The sequence below is a fragment of the Taudactylus pleione genome, unplaced genomic scaffold, assembly GCF_031769625.1.
Source record: "Taudactylus pleione unplaced genomic scaffold, aTauple2 ptg000019l, whole genome shotgun sequence".
NCBI lineage: Eukaryota > Metazoa > Chordata > Amphibia > Anura > Myobatrachidae > Taudactylus > Taudactylus pleione.
The window spans coordinates 11,528,795-11,550,595 of NW_028284421.1; the positions used below are offsets into that span (position 1 = coordinate 11,528,795).

General features: G+C 42.8%; 1 protein-coding gene across 10 annotated transcripts in view; it reads left to right on the forward strand.

The window, feature by feature from the left end:
- Nucleotides 1–21,801, forward strand: part of TJP1 (tight junction protein 1) — a 423,870-nt gene that overhangs the window by 317,341 nt on the left and 84,728 nt on the right. For all 10 annotated transcript variants that reach the window (XM_088445442.1, XM_088445452.1, XM_088445464.1 and 7 more), the window contains 2 exons: nucleotides 10,241–10,365; nucleotides 16,859–16,961. In XM_088445442.1, coding sequence (XP_088301568.1) covers nucleotides 10,241–10,365; nucleotides 16,859–16,961 — 228 coding nt within the window. The remainder of the gene's footprint in view (nucleotides 1–10,240; nucleotides 10,366–16,858; nucleotides 16,962–21,801) is intronic.

The window sequence follows — 21,801 nt, forward strand, 5'->3', positions numbered from 1 at the left end:
TGGCAGCCTGGATCCGTATGGCTATTTCTGAAGCTTATCTTCATGAAGGCCTACCGGTCCCTCCTTCTCTGAAGGCTCATTCCACTAGGTCTGTGGGTCCTTCGTGGGCAGCTCGACGTGGTGCCTCGGCAGTTCAGATCTGCAAGGCTGCTACGTGGTCTTCTGTCCATACCTTCGTGAGGTATTACAGGTTTGACACCTTCGCCTCTCAGGATGCTTCCTTCGGGCGGCGGATTCTCCTTTCTGCACAGGAGCGTCCCCACCCTTAAAGGATACTGCTTTGGGACATCCCCAAGGTATCCTGTGGATACCCTATGGACCCTGAAGTAGAAAATATGAGATATGGTAAGAACTTACCCTTGTTATCTCTATTTCTACGAAGTCCATAGGGTTCCACAGGACTCCCGCCCTGTCGCACCTGTGCTGCAGATGGGCTTTGCTCTGGTCACCGGTTTTCCGTCTCCCTCTGGTGAGAATGTGATTCTTGTATGTGTCCAGATCTTTGTTCTCTCTCTTCCTTCTCCTCCTCCGGCCTATGGCTTGGTAACTAACTGAGGTGCCTTGGCCCGGGGGCGGGGTATAGGAGGGGGACCTAGTGCATCCTGGGAGGCTGAAAGCTTAACTCTTTGGTGCCCTGCGACTGACGTCACACCTATACCCAAGGTATCCTGTGGAACCCTATGGACTTCGTAGAAATAGAGATAACAAGGGTAAGTTCTTACCATATCTCATATTTTTTCCACCATTAATAAAAAAATAAAAAATCAACCATTTGGCACCTTTTTAAGAACATCCAATACTTTGCTTAAGGCCACTATCCACCTTCTAATACTTTTTTGGTTGATTTAGGGTGATTTCCCCAATTTTTCATCCACTTTTCCCTGGTCGCACATTGGAGAATGAACTTGTGATATTGCTGTAATTCCTGGGAATGTCCATTTACAGTTGAATTGTGAGAGGTGTTGGAGCGTGCTTCATGAAAAATAGTTAAGATGTGTGCGATATTTATGTTGACAATACTCCCGCTGGATTAAAATGCCCCCACAGGCACAGGTGTTAACATCAGACATCATAGCTGTCAGTTTTAACATGTTTTGTTTTTTTTCTATATACATTTAAAGGCTACATGTTTTGACAACTGTTTGTAATTATTCTTATTTTGTTATATGTGGAGAACGGTTGGTATAATTTAGGTTACGTCTCCTGTATGGTGTCATTTTATTACTTACCTTTCTTCTATACGACCGTTACCTCAGTAGTAGTTTTTCTGTTGCTAGTTTTAGAAAATTGTTTATAAGTAGAATGATTACTTAAATTGAGGATACAGAAACACAAAGACCTCTACAGATGCGTAATACTGGTGTTTAATGAATGTCCTCTTTTGATACTCCATATAGAAAACTGTATTTCATTAGGTTATTGACAGTGAGATTACTGTAAAGGTGCATACACACGTTTTTTTGAACGATTATCGTTAACGATATCGTTGTTCACTCGTTGAAAATATCATTCACTTTCTAAGTTAAAACGATGAACGATTATCGTTCATGCGCGTTCACGTTTGTAGTTCAGTCAGACTGACCAACTCAATGATTTTCATTAAGGGAATATGCAAAAATCGTTTGTAGTTCAAAAAATTTGTTTATTACACTTTAAAAAATCTGACAGATAATCTGATAGAAAATCGTTGGTAACAAAATCGTTGTGTGTGTGTGTATGCAGCTTAATATGTCATTTTTATTTATTTACCCCCAAAAATTTAGTCCATTCTGAAATCTGCCAAAAACCCCACTTAATTTTATTTTACCCCTCAACACAGTGGAGGCTTGTCACAAGCTGAGCCTTATTCCTAAGCATGCCATTTACAGTTCCTTAAGATTGGGAGATAAAACTGAGGCAATTAGTTCTTTAAACTGTTTATGTATATTTGTGCCTGCTACTAATAAGCTTTTCATATGAAATAATGTAACTTTGGGTTTAAAGGCCATGTAACAGTTTCTAATGGTGGAAGTTGGATGATGAGGAATACATTGTATCTCTTCAATGTAATTTTAGCATGTGAGCAGGTGGATCCTTTTAACAGTGTTCATAGTGCATTGTCTACTACTGTAGGGCTTTGCTAGCATTCTCTGTTTAATTGAAAATCTCAAAATTTTATCATCTTTTTAGTGGTAAACTGCTTTAGTTTTGCCTTTAGGCTCGTTTTACTTTATTACCCCAGATGCTTCCTGCATTGTTTTGCTGTTAGCGTTGTTATGTGGTTGAGGAGTTTGGCCAAGCGGTAGCTTGTTACAATGCATGTGCTGCATATGAGACCGCTGTGCTTGTAAACAAACGGTGACGCTGTGCTCTTGTAGCCAGAACAATGGATCCTTTATTGCAGATGTCGAAGTTCAGAAACTACAATTTGTATTGTGTGAACTGATAAACAGGTGAAAGGTCATTTAGCAAGCTATATCCACGTGTTTGCTGCTCAGTGGTGGTAATCCATAGATGTAGTAAATGTATAGATGATGCATAAGAGACCTGCTACAGGTGTTATTAGAGACTATGGGCCATATTCAATTAGGTGCGAAAAGCCGTTTTCTGCGATAAAGTATCGCGAGTGACGCCATTTCCCCATGCAAAAAGCTTCCTCCGTATTCAATTCCTGAGTCTTTTCGCCGGGGCCGAAACTCAATGCATTGGAACCTGCGAAAAAGTTTTGCCTATGAATAGGTGTCACAAAAAGTGCAGAATTGGGGTTCTGGGGTGCAAACCTCGGAAACCCCCCCTGCACCCTTGGGACAGTCCCCCAAAGATAAACTGCGTCAAAAAGGGCTTCATAAATACTTTAGATCACCCCAAAAAAGTACTTTCATTTTGAGGGTGAAAGTCCAAAGTTGGGTGACAAAGTTAAAAACTAGCGAAATAGACTCCAGGGTGTCCCCCAAGTATGCCCCAGGTGTTTTTAAGTTTGCCGGTGGTTGCAGCAGGTGGATTTTTTAAGTTTTTTTTAAAAGTTCACTTTAGCAACTTTAAAATATGCTAGCACCCATTTTCATGTATCCCAGATTTGCTGGGACAACTTATTTTCACCAAAAAAAACTAAATGCTATTCTTCACCACTTATGCAAAGACGCTAAATAGCAGCTATTGAGATCATTTAAGGAACCCAAATACCTTCAGCAGGCCTATTTGGGGATATCTATAGTGATCCCCAATGTCAGTGCAACTTTTAGGGGGTGTTAGGCTGATTGCCCCAAATCTGACAGTACTTTTCGCATGTAACAGTTTCGCCGGGTCCCATTTTCGCTGATTTCTAATTGAATACAGGAATAAGTGGGACGCGCGCAATACTTTTTTGCATGGAAAGCCAGCGATGTTGGCGAAAATTCCGGGACTTTTCGCGTCTCATTGAATATGCCCCTTAGAGGTATATTTACTAAGTAAAGTGTAGGTTTTTTAGAAGTGGAGATGTTGCCCATAGCAACCAATCAGTGTCTAGCCATTATCTTCTAGAAGGTACTAGATAATTGTTAAGTAGAATCTGTTTGCTATGGGTAACATCTCCACTTTTAAAAACCATCACTTAAGTAATATATTCCTTAAAATGAGCATACTGTGCATAAGTCTTTATTAAATCCTGTCCACTTCAAGACCCTATTGTAACATATAAAATAAAAGTTTTTTTTTTTTTTTATGTTTGAAGAACTTTGAAATTTTATGTAAAGTAGTGTTTGTTGGGAATGTGGGTGGGTATGAGCGCTGGTGGTGTGAAATGAACATCCGTATATATCTGCATGCTACCATTAGTCAGAATTTATTTTGTTACATCTCATGTATTGGCTAATAACAATCACTTCCCATTGCTCTATGGGGGCTATTAAGTTTTTCGCTGTTGCTATGTTGTGAGTTACAGAATGGCACATTGCAGTCACCAGTATCTCTGATATTACCGCTCACCCTATAAAGCTGCGCAGGAAAATCGGCGATGTTAGGCTGTAATATATGGTAATGTTTATTGTGCTGCTAGCCCTCCCCGCGCAGCACCATTTTCTTATGTTTTCTAAAGCTCCTACGCATTTTGTCTATATGTAGATGTACATTTAAGTAAATAGACCGGCATTTTAATTGTCTTAAATTTGCTAGGATGTCCACCATAAAACACGGATTTAGCTTTGTAACCTTAGAGCAGTGGTTTCCAAGCTTTTTTGAATCACGGCGTACCAGAGTATCCGCATTTTTTCTACGGCACCCCCTAGGACAAAATTTACTTGTTGAGAAACTCGGCAAAACTGATTAAATGAAGTACATTGTGCTTACCTGCCATCCTTGGGTTCAGTTATATGGTGATGGACAGGTTTGTGCTTTCCTTTGTTCACATATTTTATGATTGGCAGCCACCACAACTGGTTTTGCCGCTAACATTGACCAAACATGATTTTATTTGGTACTAGATCACCAACTCGTGGCACCCTTACAAGTGCGGTACCTCTGCCTTAAAGCATTATTATAAAGTTGTTGATTTTTTTCAATTCTTTTTGTTTTTCCAATTGGCATTCTGGCAAACTAGATTTATTATAAGCTTCTGCATAAGTGAGAACTCTTTACTTGCAGATCTCAGCTTTATTTTACACTGGTCTATTGGAGGCAAGGGTTCACGTCCAAACAATTAACAGCGCCTAAACTATTCAGTTATTGTACAGGACTGACTTTTAATGTATAGGCTGTTTTGCCAGAGAGGTGTAAATTTTTGGGGTATATTTAAGTGAGAACAACTTCTCCATATATATCTCACCAGTCACCATCCTACCATGTAATTCTTTACTCGCCAGCACTCATCCCCTATAATTTCTCCTACTCAGAGTGGAACAGTCCCTCTCTGATGAAGGGAGCTTAGGCTATCCTGTGGCACTGAAGGATTCAGGGTGCAGCTGATGTAGCGGTGTGGAAATGTGGATGAGTTAACAATAAAGGATGAGGTTAATGATTAAGGGACTAATATATATTACTAAGGGAAGGTTAATATTGAAGTAGGCATTGAGGGAATCATTATTACAATGATGAAGGGGTGAACATGTGTGCAAGATGATGATGATGATATTGAAGTTAATGGTAAAAAAGGCACAATGGGGGGCATTCAATTGTGTTTTTGTGCACCAGTTAGTGATGAGCACCCAACGGAGCAATTCAGTTGTTGTGTTGATCGGGCCCAAGTGCTGCCGGCGCCCAGATTTCTGTTTGCTCACTCGTGAGGTGGCAAGTAGAAATCCGCATTTAGGGATCAACATGTGCGAAAAGTATTGGGTGACTAAACCATCAGAATATTGTTTCCCCATTCTCCCATCACTTTAGAAGGGAGATCTGGTGCGAAAAAACAGTTTAATTCCCCCCAATGTTATGGTTATAGAAAAGTATGGTACCACAGGGCTGGACACTGTATAAGCAGGACATACAAGGTAAACAAAATGAAAACAGACATGAAGACAAAGATCCAGAGGGTCCTGCCCATGAAGGCTTACAAGCTAAAGTTAGCGGGATGAGAATATTTAGAGGTTGATGAGGGGGGAATGGGTTTGAGGAGTGAGGGAGAATGAAGAATAGACTTGATGGGTGCAGAAGAGTTTGATGTTGAAGAGGAGGGTTTGGATAGAGAAGCTTTATGATGTGACTTATACGGGTGTGATGTCCGTACGGATGAGCTGTATGTAAAGATGGTGGTGCTATATGTGGGGGTTTGCTTTTTATTAGCTGTTATCATATAAAGAGTTTGACATTTTCTTGGCTCCTAGATTGTAAAATGTATTTTGAGCTGCAGTTTGGAATAAATGATCACCTATGTATTATACACAGTTAGATATGTCATTTCCTGAGCTAGGAAGCCGTGCATAGAAGCATATATTATCATTCTGGAGACCCTTACTCCAATTTTACAACCTAATGCTCAAACAGATTAGTCTCACAATGTCTCATTATGGTTGGTATATATTAGCAGTTGTGTGATCAATGTTTTTACTTTTTCCTCCCCACTTGGAATAACTTTCCTTTCTTAATCCCTATATATTAACTAAAATTATAGTCTAACAATCTGCTTCTCTTACCTACACCTATGTATGACCATCTTTCTCAGTTCAACACGCATAAATAACATGTATGTGTCACTGTAATTTCTACAAATACAGAGTCATAATTTACTGTCTAGACATCACCATTCCCTTTTATTGTTCTGTTGATGGTAGATAGTTAAATGCATGTTTTAACAGAAGTGATAATAACAGTGTTATCAAAGTGAGGTGCTTGGCTTTAAAGAGACTACATTAACATAAGACAGATGTTGCACTTGTCCTGTTATTCAGATTTCATGCTACAGAGTTGCTTAGCATTGTTGTAAAATGTTTCCCTCTATATCAGTAGCGTACACATCCTTTCCTTGTCCAAATAGCCTTCATGTGGACAGGGCTAGAAGAATGCACTCCCGTGGCCCAGGCTCTACCCAATGAGCGTTAAGATCTAGTAAAAAGAAAACTTAATTTGTGACGCCTGTGCCTAAGAGGGCCCATTACATTTTAAAATATGTCATTCTATTAAATTCCTTCTCTCCTTTGAGTAGTACATGTTCAACTCTTTCCTTTTCTCATTTTTTTTATGCAGCCCATACACCAGGGCTATTCCGCATGCAGCCCTGCCCTCCAGCTGTTGTAGAACTTCACATCCCAAAATGTCCTGCCACATTTTTACTATTAAGGCATGCTAAAACTGTTGCAGGGCATACAAAGTTGTGTAGTTCCAAAATAGTTAGGGAGCCACATATTGACTATCCATGTCATACACCAACTTCGGAAACCACCTCAGATAGTTCATGCTTCTGTTGAAGCTAGAAGTTTTTATTATCACTTGTTTTTATTGAAATTTTTAAAAACTAATGTGGAAAAGGATACAGAAGGAAGAAAAGGGGAGGGGAAGAGACCAGAATTTGCACAAATAGAAAAGAAATACAATATATTACATGTATAAGCATTCAGGTATACAAAAGGGATAGAACATTGCAAAGGTGAAGTACTAGTTATCCGCATTCGCAGGCTATCATAACAAATTCACACAACAGATCCATTATGCTTAGTATGAAGAAGACCAAATCAATTCTGTCCCCTCAGTCATAAATTCATGCCATCTGAACTATTTTACTTTGAGGAGGCAGAAACCAAATATAGGAGTCCTAGTGTCTCCATCTGGAAAACATGATGGAACTCAGCTATAGGAGGTAGGGAGGAATTCTTCCAAAGATAAGCAATGATACCATTGGCTGCAACCAAGATATGACTCAAAACATAGGGCCCGATTCAATAAAGTGCAATGTTAATAGTGCCGGGAGGGAGCTCCCAGAGCTATTCAGTTCATTGTGCTGTTTAGTCCGACTAGTCTGACTTAAGTCTAAGAATGCAGGTTCTCTCGACTAAAGCAGGGTGTTAAGTCACGAGAACCGGCATTCTCTGACTAAACAGCGCGCCCTAACAGCGCGCTGAATTGAATAGCTCCAGGAGCTCCCACCATATGCTATTAACAGCGCGCTTAATTGAATCTGCCCCATAGTGATCATGATTCTGAAAAACAGTGGGTTATACACGAGAAGAATTGCTGGAAAGGGTTGGAGACTAGACCCAATAACTTTAGATCTCAATTGAAAAACCTACCACCACAATGCTTGGATTTGGGGGCAGTTCCAAAATATGTGAAATGGGTCACCCATACAATTCCTAAAAACAATTGAGACTGCATAGGCCACATTTTATGAAGCGTCACAGGAGTTAGGTACAAACAGTGCAAAATTGTAACTTGTACTTCTATGGTTATAACACTGAGGTAAGCGATATGCAGACAGTTATATCGATTCTTACTGCTTAACTGAGACTGTCATCTGAACATGACTTTCCCATTGTAAATGAACACTTGTCCACTGGGCCTTCCCTTAAAAAGTATGCATGCGAAAATTCATCCCACACTTTGAGCAAGCCCAGCACAAATTTGGGGGAGTGAGCAGTAGCTTCAAGTTTTAAATGATGAAATGATGGCTTCTCTAGTTTGGTAGCCTGTCCAAACATTGTAACTTTTCTTTTAATTAATCAGAATTGTTTGCAAACCTTTCCCCAGCTTAATAATGTAGTATTTTAGGAGTATGTTTGTTTAAATCTGCATCATATAGCTTTTCATAATTGAATGTAAATTGTCTAATAGCATTACTGTATGTTTCCATATTGGAGAAGGATAATTATGGACAAAGGCATGCTTTTAAATTTGTCAGTAGCAGTTGTGGCACAATGTCATCTCCGTGTGCATCGGAACAACATATCGGCCAAATCACTGTGTACGACCAATATGCGAACTCCTACGGTCGCATGTGGTATAATCCAGTTGTCCAACCAGCCGATATTGCATGTGGCCCCATTGCAGGTAATGAAGAACGGAACGTTGTCGTTCATTACCTCGTTCTGATGTGTACCCAGCATCCGATATATCGGGCCGACATATCGGCTGGGTACACATCACCCAGCTTTAGTCTTTCAAAAGTTGCTAAATATTTTGCAAGTATCCTCATGCATTACAGAAGAGAGTGCATTGCTCATGCCATTGTTGGCAGCTTTACCTCTATTCCAATTTTTATACATCTTTTATAGACAGCATGCTGTTAGTCATTTTGGGAATCCCAAAGATCGGAGGGAATGCCTTATTTAAAAAAAAATGCTCTTGGCCTATAAAAGATGCAGTTTTGCTATAGTTTGTGTACATTGCTGACCATTATCTTGATTTTCCTACTCTAATGAAAGGGGGGGGGTTCAATTATTTTGGGCACTCGTAGCTCCAGTCTAAAGTGACCAAGAGTTACTTAATTGTTTTGGATGACCCCTTACCACTACCCCTTGCGCACAGCCTCCTGAGGTGCAAGCAGAAATCCGCCCAAAGTGGGATGCCTAAACTGCAGTGTGCCCGGCTATTGCACGCCTCAACAGGCACTTTGCACAGGAGAAGTCACTTTAGTTTGGTAATCCCCTGCAAATCGGGTAAGAGAATGCGGCAGTCACGACCAGTCTGGGGCCGGTTGCACAAACAATTCAATAGCTCCCGTCACTTTAGACTGGAGCTACAGATGCTAATTTATGCACGCCCATGTAACGGCATTTAAATGGACAGGTACGCCTGCATTTTTCTGTCATATCCCCGTGACCACCCCCAAACGTTGACAACCTGTCAATCACTGTGCAATGTTTTCTGAGGTGCATTCGTAATCACAATGTGAGTGCAGCACGGCTTATACGCATGCACAATGGTACAATCGCTCCATCTGCGTACGTAATCGACATTGCGTTCATCTCTGAATCAGACCCATTGTCCACAGATGCCAGTAAGTGAAAAACAATGATACATCACACTTAATTACTCTCAAGTACTTGGCCCTGGATCTAGAACAAGGAAAAAAGCCCTGTTATGTGAAATAAAGAATTGAATGGGCAAAAGGACCATAGCCTTGTGTGGTTTAATGTTATAAGTGTAAAAGCTACTATCATCCATTGGGGTAATTAATAATGAAACCCCATCTTTAAAATAAAAGCTGTAATAAGTTTAATAATATGTTTAGACGTGTTTGTTTTGTATTTTAGGGGGATATTCAATTATTACATGGGAATGGTACCCAGGAGCTATTCAATTACATTCTGTGAAAACCCTACTTGACACTGATTTTTGCTCACACCTCAGGAGGAAATCCTCGATAAGTGAGGCTGCACTTATCAAGGATTTCTGCTCGCATCCTCCTGAGGTCTGAGCTAAAATCAGTTTTAAGTAGGGTTTTTGGTGCCAGTCGCAACCTGATAGCTGCATTGCGTCTTGGAGCTGCAGCTTAACATGGCTAATCAAGGGCATAATCATCTTATTCCCCGTCAAAATAGACAGGGCGATATACAATTATTTTTATTATTTTTTTATCGCTCCCAATTAGAGCAGGTTTAGCCACGTAAAACTGCCTCTAGTTGTAACTACCATTTTTGCCACTTGGAGTGTGTGGGAACAATCGGACAACTGTAGTTTGCTCCCACACGCTGACCAGTTATTGTTTAAACCAGTCAACTACTTGGCAACGGTCGTTCCGTGTATGGCCACCTTTATGGTTTAGTAGTAATATGAATATATGTGAAAATGTGTAAAAATTGGAAACTTTTCTTGCGGTTATTGACTAATTTTAACACATTACTATATTTTCCCTTAGGCCCCAGGATTTGGATTTGGGATCGCAATATCAGGAGGAAGAGATAACCCCCATTTCCAGAGTGGAGAAACATCTATAGTTATCTCTGATGTTCTCAAAGGAGGACCCGCGGAAGGGCTGCTGCAGTAAGTGTCTTGTTAAGCACTACATGCGGACGTTTCGTTTTTAGCTTAGGGGCAGAATTAGTTAGCCACGGTTTGAGTCGTGAATTCTGTTCCTGAGGGTAAAGTGCCAGGAGCTATTCAATTACAGAAGTAAGAGTTAACTGCTGCCTCTGGCTGAAAAAATGAAGTAGATTCGAGCACCTTACCCACAGGAAGAACGTGCGGCTCAACACGTAACTAATTTGGAGACATATAAGTATTTAGGGGCCCCCGACAGGCGGCATTCAATTGTTTTTGTGATGGGCGCATTACAAATGCATCAGGATTAGCTGCATAAAGAGGCTAAACCAGTGCAAACTACTGGGTTCAATGAGTTTAGCAGATTTCTGCTTGCCACCTCAGAGTAGTGCGAGAAGAAATGGGCACACGCGACATTCGCTCCCAGCTCCACAAACAATTGAATGGTTCCTGTCACTTTTAGTTAGGAGCTGTGGCTGCGTTAAAACAGTTTCACCCTCATTGAATCTTTCCTCCTAGTTTTAATTTATATATTAGAAAGGTTACTTGGTATTTTTATTTTCTTGACATTTTCACATTTTACTGTTTCACATGTTCATTTAGGGGTCAATTCAATCAGACACAAGGGTGGAGAGTTGCCATTGTAATGGCGTGGAAACGCCGCTAACGACACTGCAACTCTCATCCCGAGTTTACCACGGACTCGTGGATATTTGAACGCAGCCTTATGTGAGTCCAGAGTTACCGTACGTGCAGCATATAGCCACAATTCCTCGCACTCTGAGAGGACTCGTGGGTAATTAAAATGACCCCTTTGTCTTTTGTGGACATTAAGTTGATACCACAACTAGTGTTAATTGTTAGGGGGAAGAAAGGCATGTTATTGCCTAATATTACTTTAAGTTAAATGGTCACAAACATGTAAATTGTTACTGCTGTTGTTATCTCTATATTTTATGTACAGTATATTGTGTGTATGTATGCTGTACATAAAGTGTGTGTGTATATATATATATATATATATGTATATATATATGTGTGTGTGTGTTTATGTATGTATAATTTTTATTTTATTTTTTCGGATAACAATTAAACAGGCAGGTATGTATTTCAATGTTTCGATGAGCTTTCCTTCATTGTCATCACGGATGACAATGAAGTGAAGCTCATCGAAATGTATGAATACATACCTGTCTGTGGAATTATTTATCCGAGTGCCGCCAATATTACGTCTGTATATTGGACGTGCCTAACGGAGGGCACTTGAGCATCTGCTGCTGTTTTACGCGTGAGCGCCGTCTGGACAACTAATATATATAAATACACACGTGTATATAATGCATATGTATCCTTTTTGTACTGTTGTGCATCTCATCTCTGAGCGAATATACCGCCTACTTTTATGTATTGCAAAGAAGTCTGTGTAGTAATGAAATATGTCTGCATGATTAAACTACATAAGTCATTGATCTGTTACTGCAGTTGTATATATTTGTATGCACATTCTTATTATTCTAATGCATTTCCCTTCTACTTAACCAGCAAGTTGTTTGTCTCTTTTGTACTTCTCACCTGGTGCCTCAGGAATTTGTATTCATTACAAAAGGTTCTTATTTTCATATCTACTATAGCACAGTTATTCTATATAGTAAAATTGCAATTTTTCTTAAAGGATTTTATATGCTAGTTTTTAACTTGCCAAATTTATTAATAAATAACTTGTTAAAGGAAATTGCTAGAGTTTTTTAATCCTGGCAAAATCCATAAAATTACACATTTCTGCCGGGTTAAGTATACGACAGCCGTAATCTTTGGAAGTAATTTGCCAGAAATAAACTTGCTGGTTTCAGCTTCTTATTTTGCCTGAGGACCAATGAGATGAGGCAAGAGAAACATTGATTCATCTCAATGGGTTTTCTATAGGTACTACACAAAGGGTGTTATTCAGAGTAAGAAGTAAGAGCAGAAAAGGTAAAACCATGTTGCCCTACAGGTGTGGCAGATTTAAAATGTGCTGAGATTTATAGTTGGGACTAGGGTGTCCTAGCTTAATTCTAAAGTTCACTGTGCAAACAAAGCTGCCTGGAATTTGTTCGCTAAATGCAAAAGCTGTCAGTGTTTTCCCTGCATGCACAAAAAGAAATTCCTGGCTCACTTCGCATCTAGAGCAGTGGTTCCCAAACTTTTACTGTCTGTGGCACCCTTATTTTCTCCAAATTTTTTCACAGCACCCCTAAGTCAAGTGGTAGATTCAATTAGTGTTGAGGTTACATTGAAACTCACGCTAATGCAACATTGGCATAAGTGAGGTTTTCTTACACAAATAACCTCATAAGTATGCATAAGACACACATACACATACACATACACACACGATCACACAGACACATACAGACAGGTTCACACATTCATACACACATACAAGCAGGGTCTCACCTACACACACAAACAGAGTCACACAGACACATACAGGCAGGGTCATACAAATATACACACACAAGGTCATAAAGACAGGGTCACACAAACATACACACATGCAGGCAGACTGGTAGCTCTATCACCTTGCTAACTTGCTTGATGTGGTGCCTGCAGCTCCTTCCCCATGCTGCTGTCCCGTCCTCTGCTGGGGTCATGGAGGCATGTGCTGAGCTCCACCAATCCGGGCTCGGCACACGCTCTTCTGACCCTGAGTGTCACTAGCAATGCGGTTCTCTCAAAATCAGGAGAACCGCATTGTTATAGACACTGGCTAGGGATAACTCCTTGTTCTCCCTATAGCCTGAAAAAAAAAAAAGTTACTTAAAAAACGCCGGGCGGTAGGCGGGCCTACGCAGCGCCCCTGTAAGTGCACTGCGGCTCCCCAGGGTGCCGCAGCACACAGTTTGGGAAACACTGCTCTAGAGCTTCCAACTTTAAAACTAACAGTTCTTTAACTCTTCCCAACTTCCCAGGGCTGTTTGTGCTGGGGTGCCTAGAATCCATCGCAGTGTTTCCAGTATATATAAGAACCCTGTACATTATACCAAAGTAGTAAAAAAAACAAAAAAAACAACACACTGTTTTTAAATAATTATATTAATAATTTCCCGAACCATTGACACTCAATTAAATATAATATCTTATCTTATCTTCGTAGTTGTTCCAGTACTGCCTATGCTGAATGATCAAAGGGGGAAGTCCTTGAGACTTTAATCTCCCACCAGCCAATTAAAAGCAGTATCCCACACTGATCTTGTGTTTAGCTGCTAGTGAGGGGATTCCTTGGGGGGAGGATTGAATCTATTTCCATGGTGTAGCTCCATTCTAGCACTCACCATGGAAGTTCCACTGAACTAAATGGAGAAAGGTCATACATTTTTAGCTCATACTTCACATTAGAGAGTTTGGACAATTAATTCAGTTTTTTTTTTTTTGCTTTTCATTATTTTATTATTTGTTTTTTGTAAACGTTAAGTAGATCTCCTCAAACCTTATTCTCCATGCTGATGTGAAGGCTTCGGGAATTGTGTATGACGCAGTAGTAATACCCAACAATTGTTTAAGCTGTGTGGAGCAGATTCAATTGCCACGCTGCTGCAGCTCCCATGTTTAATGCCTGGAGCTATTCAATTGCTTGCCAATTTCCATGTGCCATAAGCCTGTGGCTAACGCAGCTCTCGGGTAACAATGGGGTCTATACAGCAATCAAAATTTAAACCATGGGGAAACACAAGTTTCCGTGTTATTTAAGTATCCAAGCTATGCAGGAAAGGGTTAACAGAGAATATAAGGCAATTGTCTACTCCGTTAATGCCAAAGTCCTACTGCATTTCATTGTAGAGCGCAAGTCATTGCTCTTTACAGCGCTTAACGTTTTATGCTATTCAGGTCGCAAAAGACCTTTATGAAAATCCTTAAAGGCTTACCTCATATAGCGCCATTTGGTGTTGTATGAGGAAATTCCTTATTTCTGCTGATATCTGCAGGGATAAATGGATCTTGTCCAATCAGTCCCTGCAGGAGGCTGAAGCTCTTCCCTATCTCCTCCCCTCATTTGCCAATTATACTGCCAGTGCTCCCTTCCCGGCACTTGTCTGCCTTGAATTCATACTGCTCCCTCCCCTATATGCACCATGGAAACTCCACCTGGGAAACGTAGGAGCATGCAGGGAAGGGAACAATATCAATATAATGCAGACAAGCGCTGGGAAGGGAGATAGAGAGAGAGTGCTATATCTAATATTTATACATATAGATACACTCTTCAGAGATGGGGCATGCGCAGAGCAGGACAGTTTTTTTCGCACAACTGAAAAGACTACCTGCGGGAAACTCAACTGCTGTCCCTGCAGATAAAAGTAACAGAAAAATGGTGGTAATCTCAATCCTATTGGCCGAATATATTCGAACCAATATCCCGATTTATTGCTAAATAGACACCAATGTGTCTTAACAAATGCAGCAGCAGCTTACAGGCCAATTCAGTTGCTTATCACTCCCGTCTAAAGTGACCGGGAGCTTTTCAATTGTTTGCGCGACCAGCTCCGTGCTGGTTATGATGGTCGCATACTCACGCTCATGCATGGGATTAGTGGTGTTAAGCAGCTTCTTCTGTGCACTGCAGTTAAGGCTCGGCTGGTACTCGCCACCAGCCCCAAAGCCCTACTTGACTCTGATTTCTGCTCGTACCTCAGAAAGGGAGGGTGCAAACAGATGTCAGCAATAAGTGCAGCCTCAAGGCTGGTCGCCCAAAATAATTGAATCGCCCCTTTATGTCACCAACGTCATTCTATTGTGCGGTCTTTAACCTCTTGTCTCCTTCCGCTCAACTGGTGTTATTTCGCCTACTGTGCCTTGGCGTTGGATATAGCATGGTATGCTTCTTTTCTCTGAGCCGTCTTCATAGTTAAAATCTTAAACTAGGATTCCCTTTGCAATTAAAATTAGAGCAGTGTAAAACCTGTTTTTTTTTTTTTTTAAAAAGTGCTTAAAAGGAAAGGTGTGATTGTGTAATTCATACATATTCAGTTCACACTTAGTTTTATTTTAACTACATTAGCATGGCTAGCTGAAAATGTATGAACTCTGCATTCACACCTTTTAAACAGAAGACTTTTAATGCAACGCTGCTTTTGGTTAAGTCTTCCAATTGATCGGCTTGCACAGCAACTGAGAAATGTTTCTCTGATCTTTTATTTGTTTTCTGACCCAAATCCCCTTTCTGTTTGTTGTGGCTTTTCAAACTTTGTGAACTTGCCATACTTCACAATGTAATAGATTTGCGTCTTTTGGTATACAGATGAATTGCTGGTGAGTGTGTGAGACTAGTTGTATATACTCAAATACGCTGGCCGTTGTATTCATTTTTTTTCTCCCTTTTAAATTCTGATGTTTAGCCCAAATAATAAACATTCTATATAATATATAATTGTTATTTTTTTTTTTCAAGAGACAGACCCTATACTTGAGCAATAAAGGCCCCCATACACTGCACAATTTTTTACACGACTTGGCCGTTTTCGATGGATTGTAATGACCAATCGTAATAAAGAGGTGTTTTCATACATGATTACGATGCCGATGCGTGTACCAGGCGTCGTGTATCATCATCGCAGATCAAATGGTTTTGCAGAAAGATTTCGACCAATTGTGTACGATGTGACACACACCATTCGCACTTCCGCTGATGTACGATGTCCCTGGCCACTCCTCTCCTCCACTGGAGCAGGGGATGCATCTTGTGGTTATTTGCTGCAAACGATATTTCTTAAACGATTTTCAGTAGTTTAAGATACATCTAATCGTATGGTCATTTGGACAATCGTTCCTTTTCTTTACACAAATCGTTCAGAATGTCAAGGGAAATTTTTTTAAGGGAAATCGTATGCGAGATTGGATCTTGTACAAATCGCATTCTGTATAGGGGCCTTAACAACTGTTTAGACTCATTCCAGTCCAGACTCAGCCCTGACACATTCCCTCTCAGTCACTGTAATGTAGTTCAGATATTGAAATAAACATGAATGATATGAACATATATGCAGTTTAGTATACTGGATCACAATGGGAAACTACTGGAGGTTTAAACCCATCCATATAGGCAAACCACTAACGACCAATCTGACCTGTTAAATAATTTACAATATGAAACTTTGTTTACATCACTAGTATTGAGACTTGCTCTTATTTTGTACAAAGCCCCAACCAGGCTTTTGACGCCAGAGCTGCTGGCGTCAAAAGGCCAATCATTTCAAAATCTATTTTTGTTTTTATTATTGTATGGCACCTTTGGCTAAAATAACGTATAATTCTGGAGCCAGCATGTTAAATACTAGAGCCAGCAGGATATTCCAAATAGTGAAGGTGTGCATCCATTTACTTAAAAATATATTGCTTCTAAATGGTTTCTAGGAAATTAATTTTTTGGGTGCTTTGGAATCTTGGTTTTGTCCAGCTGTAAATCAGTGTTTACCATACAATGTATAAATACTAATTATCTCCCTCCATCTCTTTCTAGGGAAAATGACCGTGTTGCAATGGTCAATGGGGTGTCCATGGATAATGTTGAACATGCTTTTGCTGTTCAACAATTAAGAAAGAGTGGTAAAAATGCCAAAATTGTAAGTCTCTTATATGGTTTCTCCTTCTATCCATTGCTTGCTCTAGCTTACAGATATGTCCAGGTTTCTATACAATGCATTACCACCTAATAGAGGATTTTATTTAGTGCAATTTTCAAACACGACTTCCTGAAAATCACCGTCTCCGTATATTTTTAATGTTTTGAATATAAACCACCAGTTTTATTAAAATGCGGCTTCACTGTCCAGCCAACCAAACACTCACACAAAGTGGTAGCAATCAAAGGTGCCTTTGGCCAACACGACTAGTCGGTTGTCAATAAAGAAGCCAAAACCATTTAAGAAATGTGTATGGCGGCACAAAAAAAAAAAAAATGTATATATAATATATATATATGTATATATATATATATATGTATATATATGTGTATATATATATATATGTGTGTGTGTGTGTTTTTTTTATATATATTATAATATATATATTTTTTTCACTATTAGGTGCTTTTCAATATTAAACTGTTTATGAACTAGAATTGCTCCTGTGATTTAATGAAGAAATATGGGCCCCTTAATTATGTTTTGACAGGTTAACGAAAATTATATTATTATTATTATTGAAATGCCCCAATATATATCTTTATATTTTTGACCCCTTAATAATTGAGACTTCATTTAGAAACCGGAAAAATGTTAATACATATACAGAGAGCAATGTTGCCAGCTGGAGCCATATATACCAGTTTTACCTGTGGTATAAGACAAATCACTGCAGAGTTTGAATTTTCCCCCAAACCCATTCTGTAATAAAGTGTCAGCTCATTTGTGGCTGTAGAGGGTGAATGAGGTGTGCGAGAGGATCATTCAGAAGTCCATAATATCCACTATTGCCACATATAATAATAATCGTCCTGCTCACACCCACATCTGCAGATTCACACAACTCCCGGTTTTCAACCAGGGCTGTGAAAGGAACAATGGAGTAGCTTGGGGAAATGGTGATTGGTACACTGGAGTTAATGATCAGACATCCTACTTTTGAGTGCCGCTTTTTAGTCATTCTTAAATAGTTATTTAATTTAAAGAACAGTAGAAATTATCTGTACTGGTTTTGATGCTATTTTATTTTTAATTTCTACTTCAGGGTCCATAGGGTATCCACAGGATACCTTGGGGTATAGGTGTGACGTCAGTCGCAGGGCACCAAAGAGTTAAGCTTTCAGCCTCCCAGGATGCACTAGGTCCCCCTCCTATACCCCGCCCCCGGGCCAAGGCACCTCAGTTTAGTTTGGTGCCCGGCCGGAGTCGGGTGCACCTGTTGGAGTGGGGGCTAGAAGAGCCCCTGAAGCTTATTCTTCATGCAGCTGTGGCTGCACAACTGGATGAACAGCATGGACAGTCAGTCCTGACGTCCATGCTGTCTTCCCTACACCCCGCCGGTACCAGAACGCCGGTACTGATCCGGGGATGCTGGTGGGCGTCTGGGGTCACAGCTAGCGGTGACCCCAGATGCTCCGGACCATGGCCGGATTCAAGGGGGACAGAGGTAAGCAGCGGGGTCCCGCGGTGGGTCCCCGCTGATCACATGGTCCTAAGTCCCCAGGCAGGGGGCTCCCTGGGGACTGGCTGCAGCGTGGAGCCAGGCGACCAACCTGCGCTTCCACTACCCCCTGGGACAGCGGACCGCAGCAGAGCGGTAGCGCTGCGGCGTCCCAGGGGTTAAATGCATGCCAGGGGAGCGCGCCTTCCCTGTCTCACAGCCGGCGCCTCCCCCGCTGCACACAGCCCTCTCTGCATGCTGCCGACTGGTCCTGTGGCAGCGCTCCTCCCCCAGGCCAGCCTCCTCTCTGCTCCTCGGCGGCCATCTTCTCCAGAACGCATGGTGAACGCTGCTGGAAGCGCTGGACGGAAGCATCGTGGTGTGGGTCCCCCCGCATACCTCTCCTCCGCTGTGGTCAGGTCTGTGTATGCAGCGCTGTGTCCTACCAGGCCCTGTGTCTGTGTAGTTGAGTGATCAGCGCTGTTAGTGCAGGAATTGTTATTTTTCTGCATTGTATGTGACTGTGCTAGCGCTGCTGCCTGTAATCTTTTCTTCTCTAAACTGTCAGCTTTATTACTGTCCCTGTTCTTTCTGCTAAAGCCCTTGCGGTGCGGTGCTGCAGGGTGGTCTCTCGCCTATTTAATACTTAATTGGTGAGAGAGGTCACATACGTGGTGCCATCATGTCTGAAAGTGATTTTCCCCTCCGGCTACAGTGTACCACGTGCAAAGTACCGTTAGCGGAGGGGGAGGGTAGCGCGGAGGGCCTTTGCCGGCAGTGTTTGTCCATGGCGCGGCCTATTACGGTTACAGCACCGGTACAGGAGCCGCCCTGGGCTTGTTTCGCTCAGGCGTTAACAGCTTTAGTGGGCCAGTTAGCTCCGCAGCCCGCGTTTACTCCGATGGGTTTGTCCCAGCAGTCTGTGGTGTCGTCACCCATGCAGGGGTTCCCACGACAATTGGTGGTACCCCACAGTCTCCCTATTTCCCCGCTCCCGGGTTCTCAGGAGCCAGCGTGGGTTAACTCCCTGACGAGTTCTGTACAGCACTTGTCGGATGTGTTGCAAGGGGAGTCTGTGATGCGGTCTCATAAAAGGCCGGTGGCGTCTCTGTCCGCTCCTTATGAGGATGACGAAGGGACGTCTGATGATGGGGAGATTCTAGATCCTTACGATCAGGAACCTCTCCATACTAAGGACGCTGATGCTAAGTCCAAAGTATATATTCCTGGACTTATTCGGGCGGTCCGCACAGCCTTGGTGATTGAGGACGAAGTTCCCCCAGCGGCTAAATCTAAGTATGCCTTTTTCAAAGATGTGAAGGGCGATGCCACAGTCTTTCCTCTTTCGGGTCAGTTGGTAGACCATTTAGAGGAGGCGTGGAAACAACCTGGCAAAAGATACCAGCCGCAGAGACGCCTGGCGGTGGCTTATCCGTTCGCGGATAATTATTTTGCGAAGTGGGAATCCCCTCCACAGGTGGATTCTCACGTGACCCGTCTTGTCCGTAGTGCCACATTGCCGATGCCATCCATGTCCTCCCTTAAGGATGCTACGGACCGCAAGGTAGAAATCTGCCTGAAGTCCGCTTATTCCCTTGCAGGGGGGGCAGCACGGCCGGCTATGGCCATTTGCTGGGTTGCCAGAGCGATGGAGCGCTGGGCGGATTCATTAGAGGCTTCTTTTGAATCCGACTGTCCGGCCGATCAGGCGGAGTTGATTGGCAATCTCCGTGATTCGGCCACCTACATCAACGAGGCGGCTCTAGACATTAGTACTCTGGTGTCTAGAATTTCTTCAGCAGCGGTAGCTGCTCGTCGCACCTTGTGGCTGCGATCCTGGAAGGCGGACGCAGATTCCAAGAAAGGTCTGGAAGCGTTGCCGTTTACCGGAGAAGTTCTCTTCGGTCCGGATCTGGATAAGATTGTGGCCACGCTGGCGGCAGCCAAATCTGCCTGTCTCCCGTCGGCCGCTGCTCCTTCTGGTTCGGGACCATCGTCCTTTCGGTCATCTAGGGCCCAGGGCAGGCCCAAACCACAGTCGTTTCCTCGACAGGCTGGCCCTAAGAAATCGGTCAAGCCCCGGAAGCAGGCATGGAGTACCAGACGTCCGGCCCCCAAGCCAGATGACAAGCCTGCGGCCTGACGGTCCGGGCCTCCCTTTGGGGGATCCCAGGGTGGGAGGCCGCCTGCTACAGTTCGCCCAGTGTTGGTCGACCACTACGACAGACACTTGGGTTCTGGAGGTGGTTTCCCACGGATACGCCCTCTCCTTCCGGCACAGACCCCCGGCTCGCTTCTTCACCACGGGTCTCCCATCAGACCGGAACAAGGCTACGGAGCTGCGGAAGGTATTGCACACTATGCTCCAGGCTGGAGTTATAGTGGCGGTTCCATTCTCCCAGAGGGGCCAGGGTTTCTATTCAAATCTATTTTTGGTACAGAAACCCAATGGGTCATATCGTCCGATTCTCAACCTCAAAGCACTCAACAAGTCTTTGCGGGTCCCGAAGTTTCGGATGGAGACCCTACGGTCCATCATTCTGGCGCTGGAACCTGGGGACTACTTGGTGTCATTGGACATACAGGACGCTTACCTGCATGTCCCTATTCTTTGGCGCCATCAACAGTTCCTCAGGTTTGCAATCAGCAGCGACCACTTCCAGTTTCGGGCGTTACCTTTTGGCCTGGCAACAGCACCACGTGTTTTCACCAAGGTGATGGCGGTCATGGCGGCTTCTCTGCGGCTGCAGGGAGTCCGCATGTTGCCGTATTTGGACGACCTGTTATTGGTGGCAGGATCTCCAGAGCTCCTGTTACGCCACTTGGACCTGACCATTGCACTGCTGCAACGGCACGGCTGGCTAATCAACTGGCAGAAGTCCACTCTAATCCCGTCTCGGAGGATTCTGCATCTTGGAGCCTTATTGGACTCGGGACAGCAAAGGATCTTCGTGACGGAGGACAAGATCTCTGCTTTACAGTCAAGGGTGCGCAGTTGTCTGCACAGCCGCCGGGTGTCCTTACACTCGGCGATGAGGTTACTGGGCTCCATGGTGTCGGTGTTCGACATGGTGGAATACGCCCAGTTTCACTCCAGACCTCTGCAGCACCTGATCCTGTCCAAGTGGAACGGGCTGACTCAGTCTCTGAAGTCCCAGACGATTGTGCTCACCCAGGAGGTTCGCCTGTCCCTTACGTGGTGGTTACAGACGACCCACCTCAACAAGGGACGTCCGTTCTGGGTTCCAAATTGGGTCCTGTTGACAACGGACGCCAGTCTTCGGGGCTGGGGAGCAGTTTCGGGTCCACACTTGTTCCAGGGCAGGTGGACGCCGACAG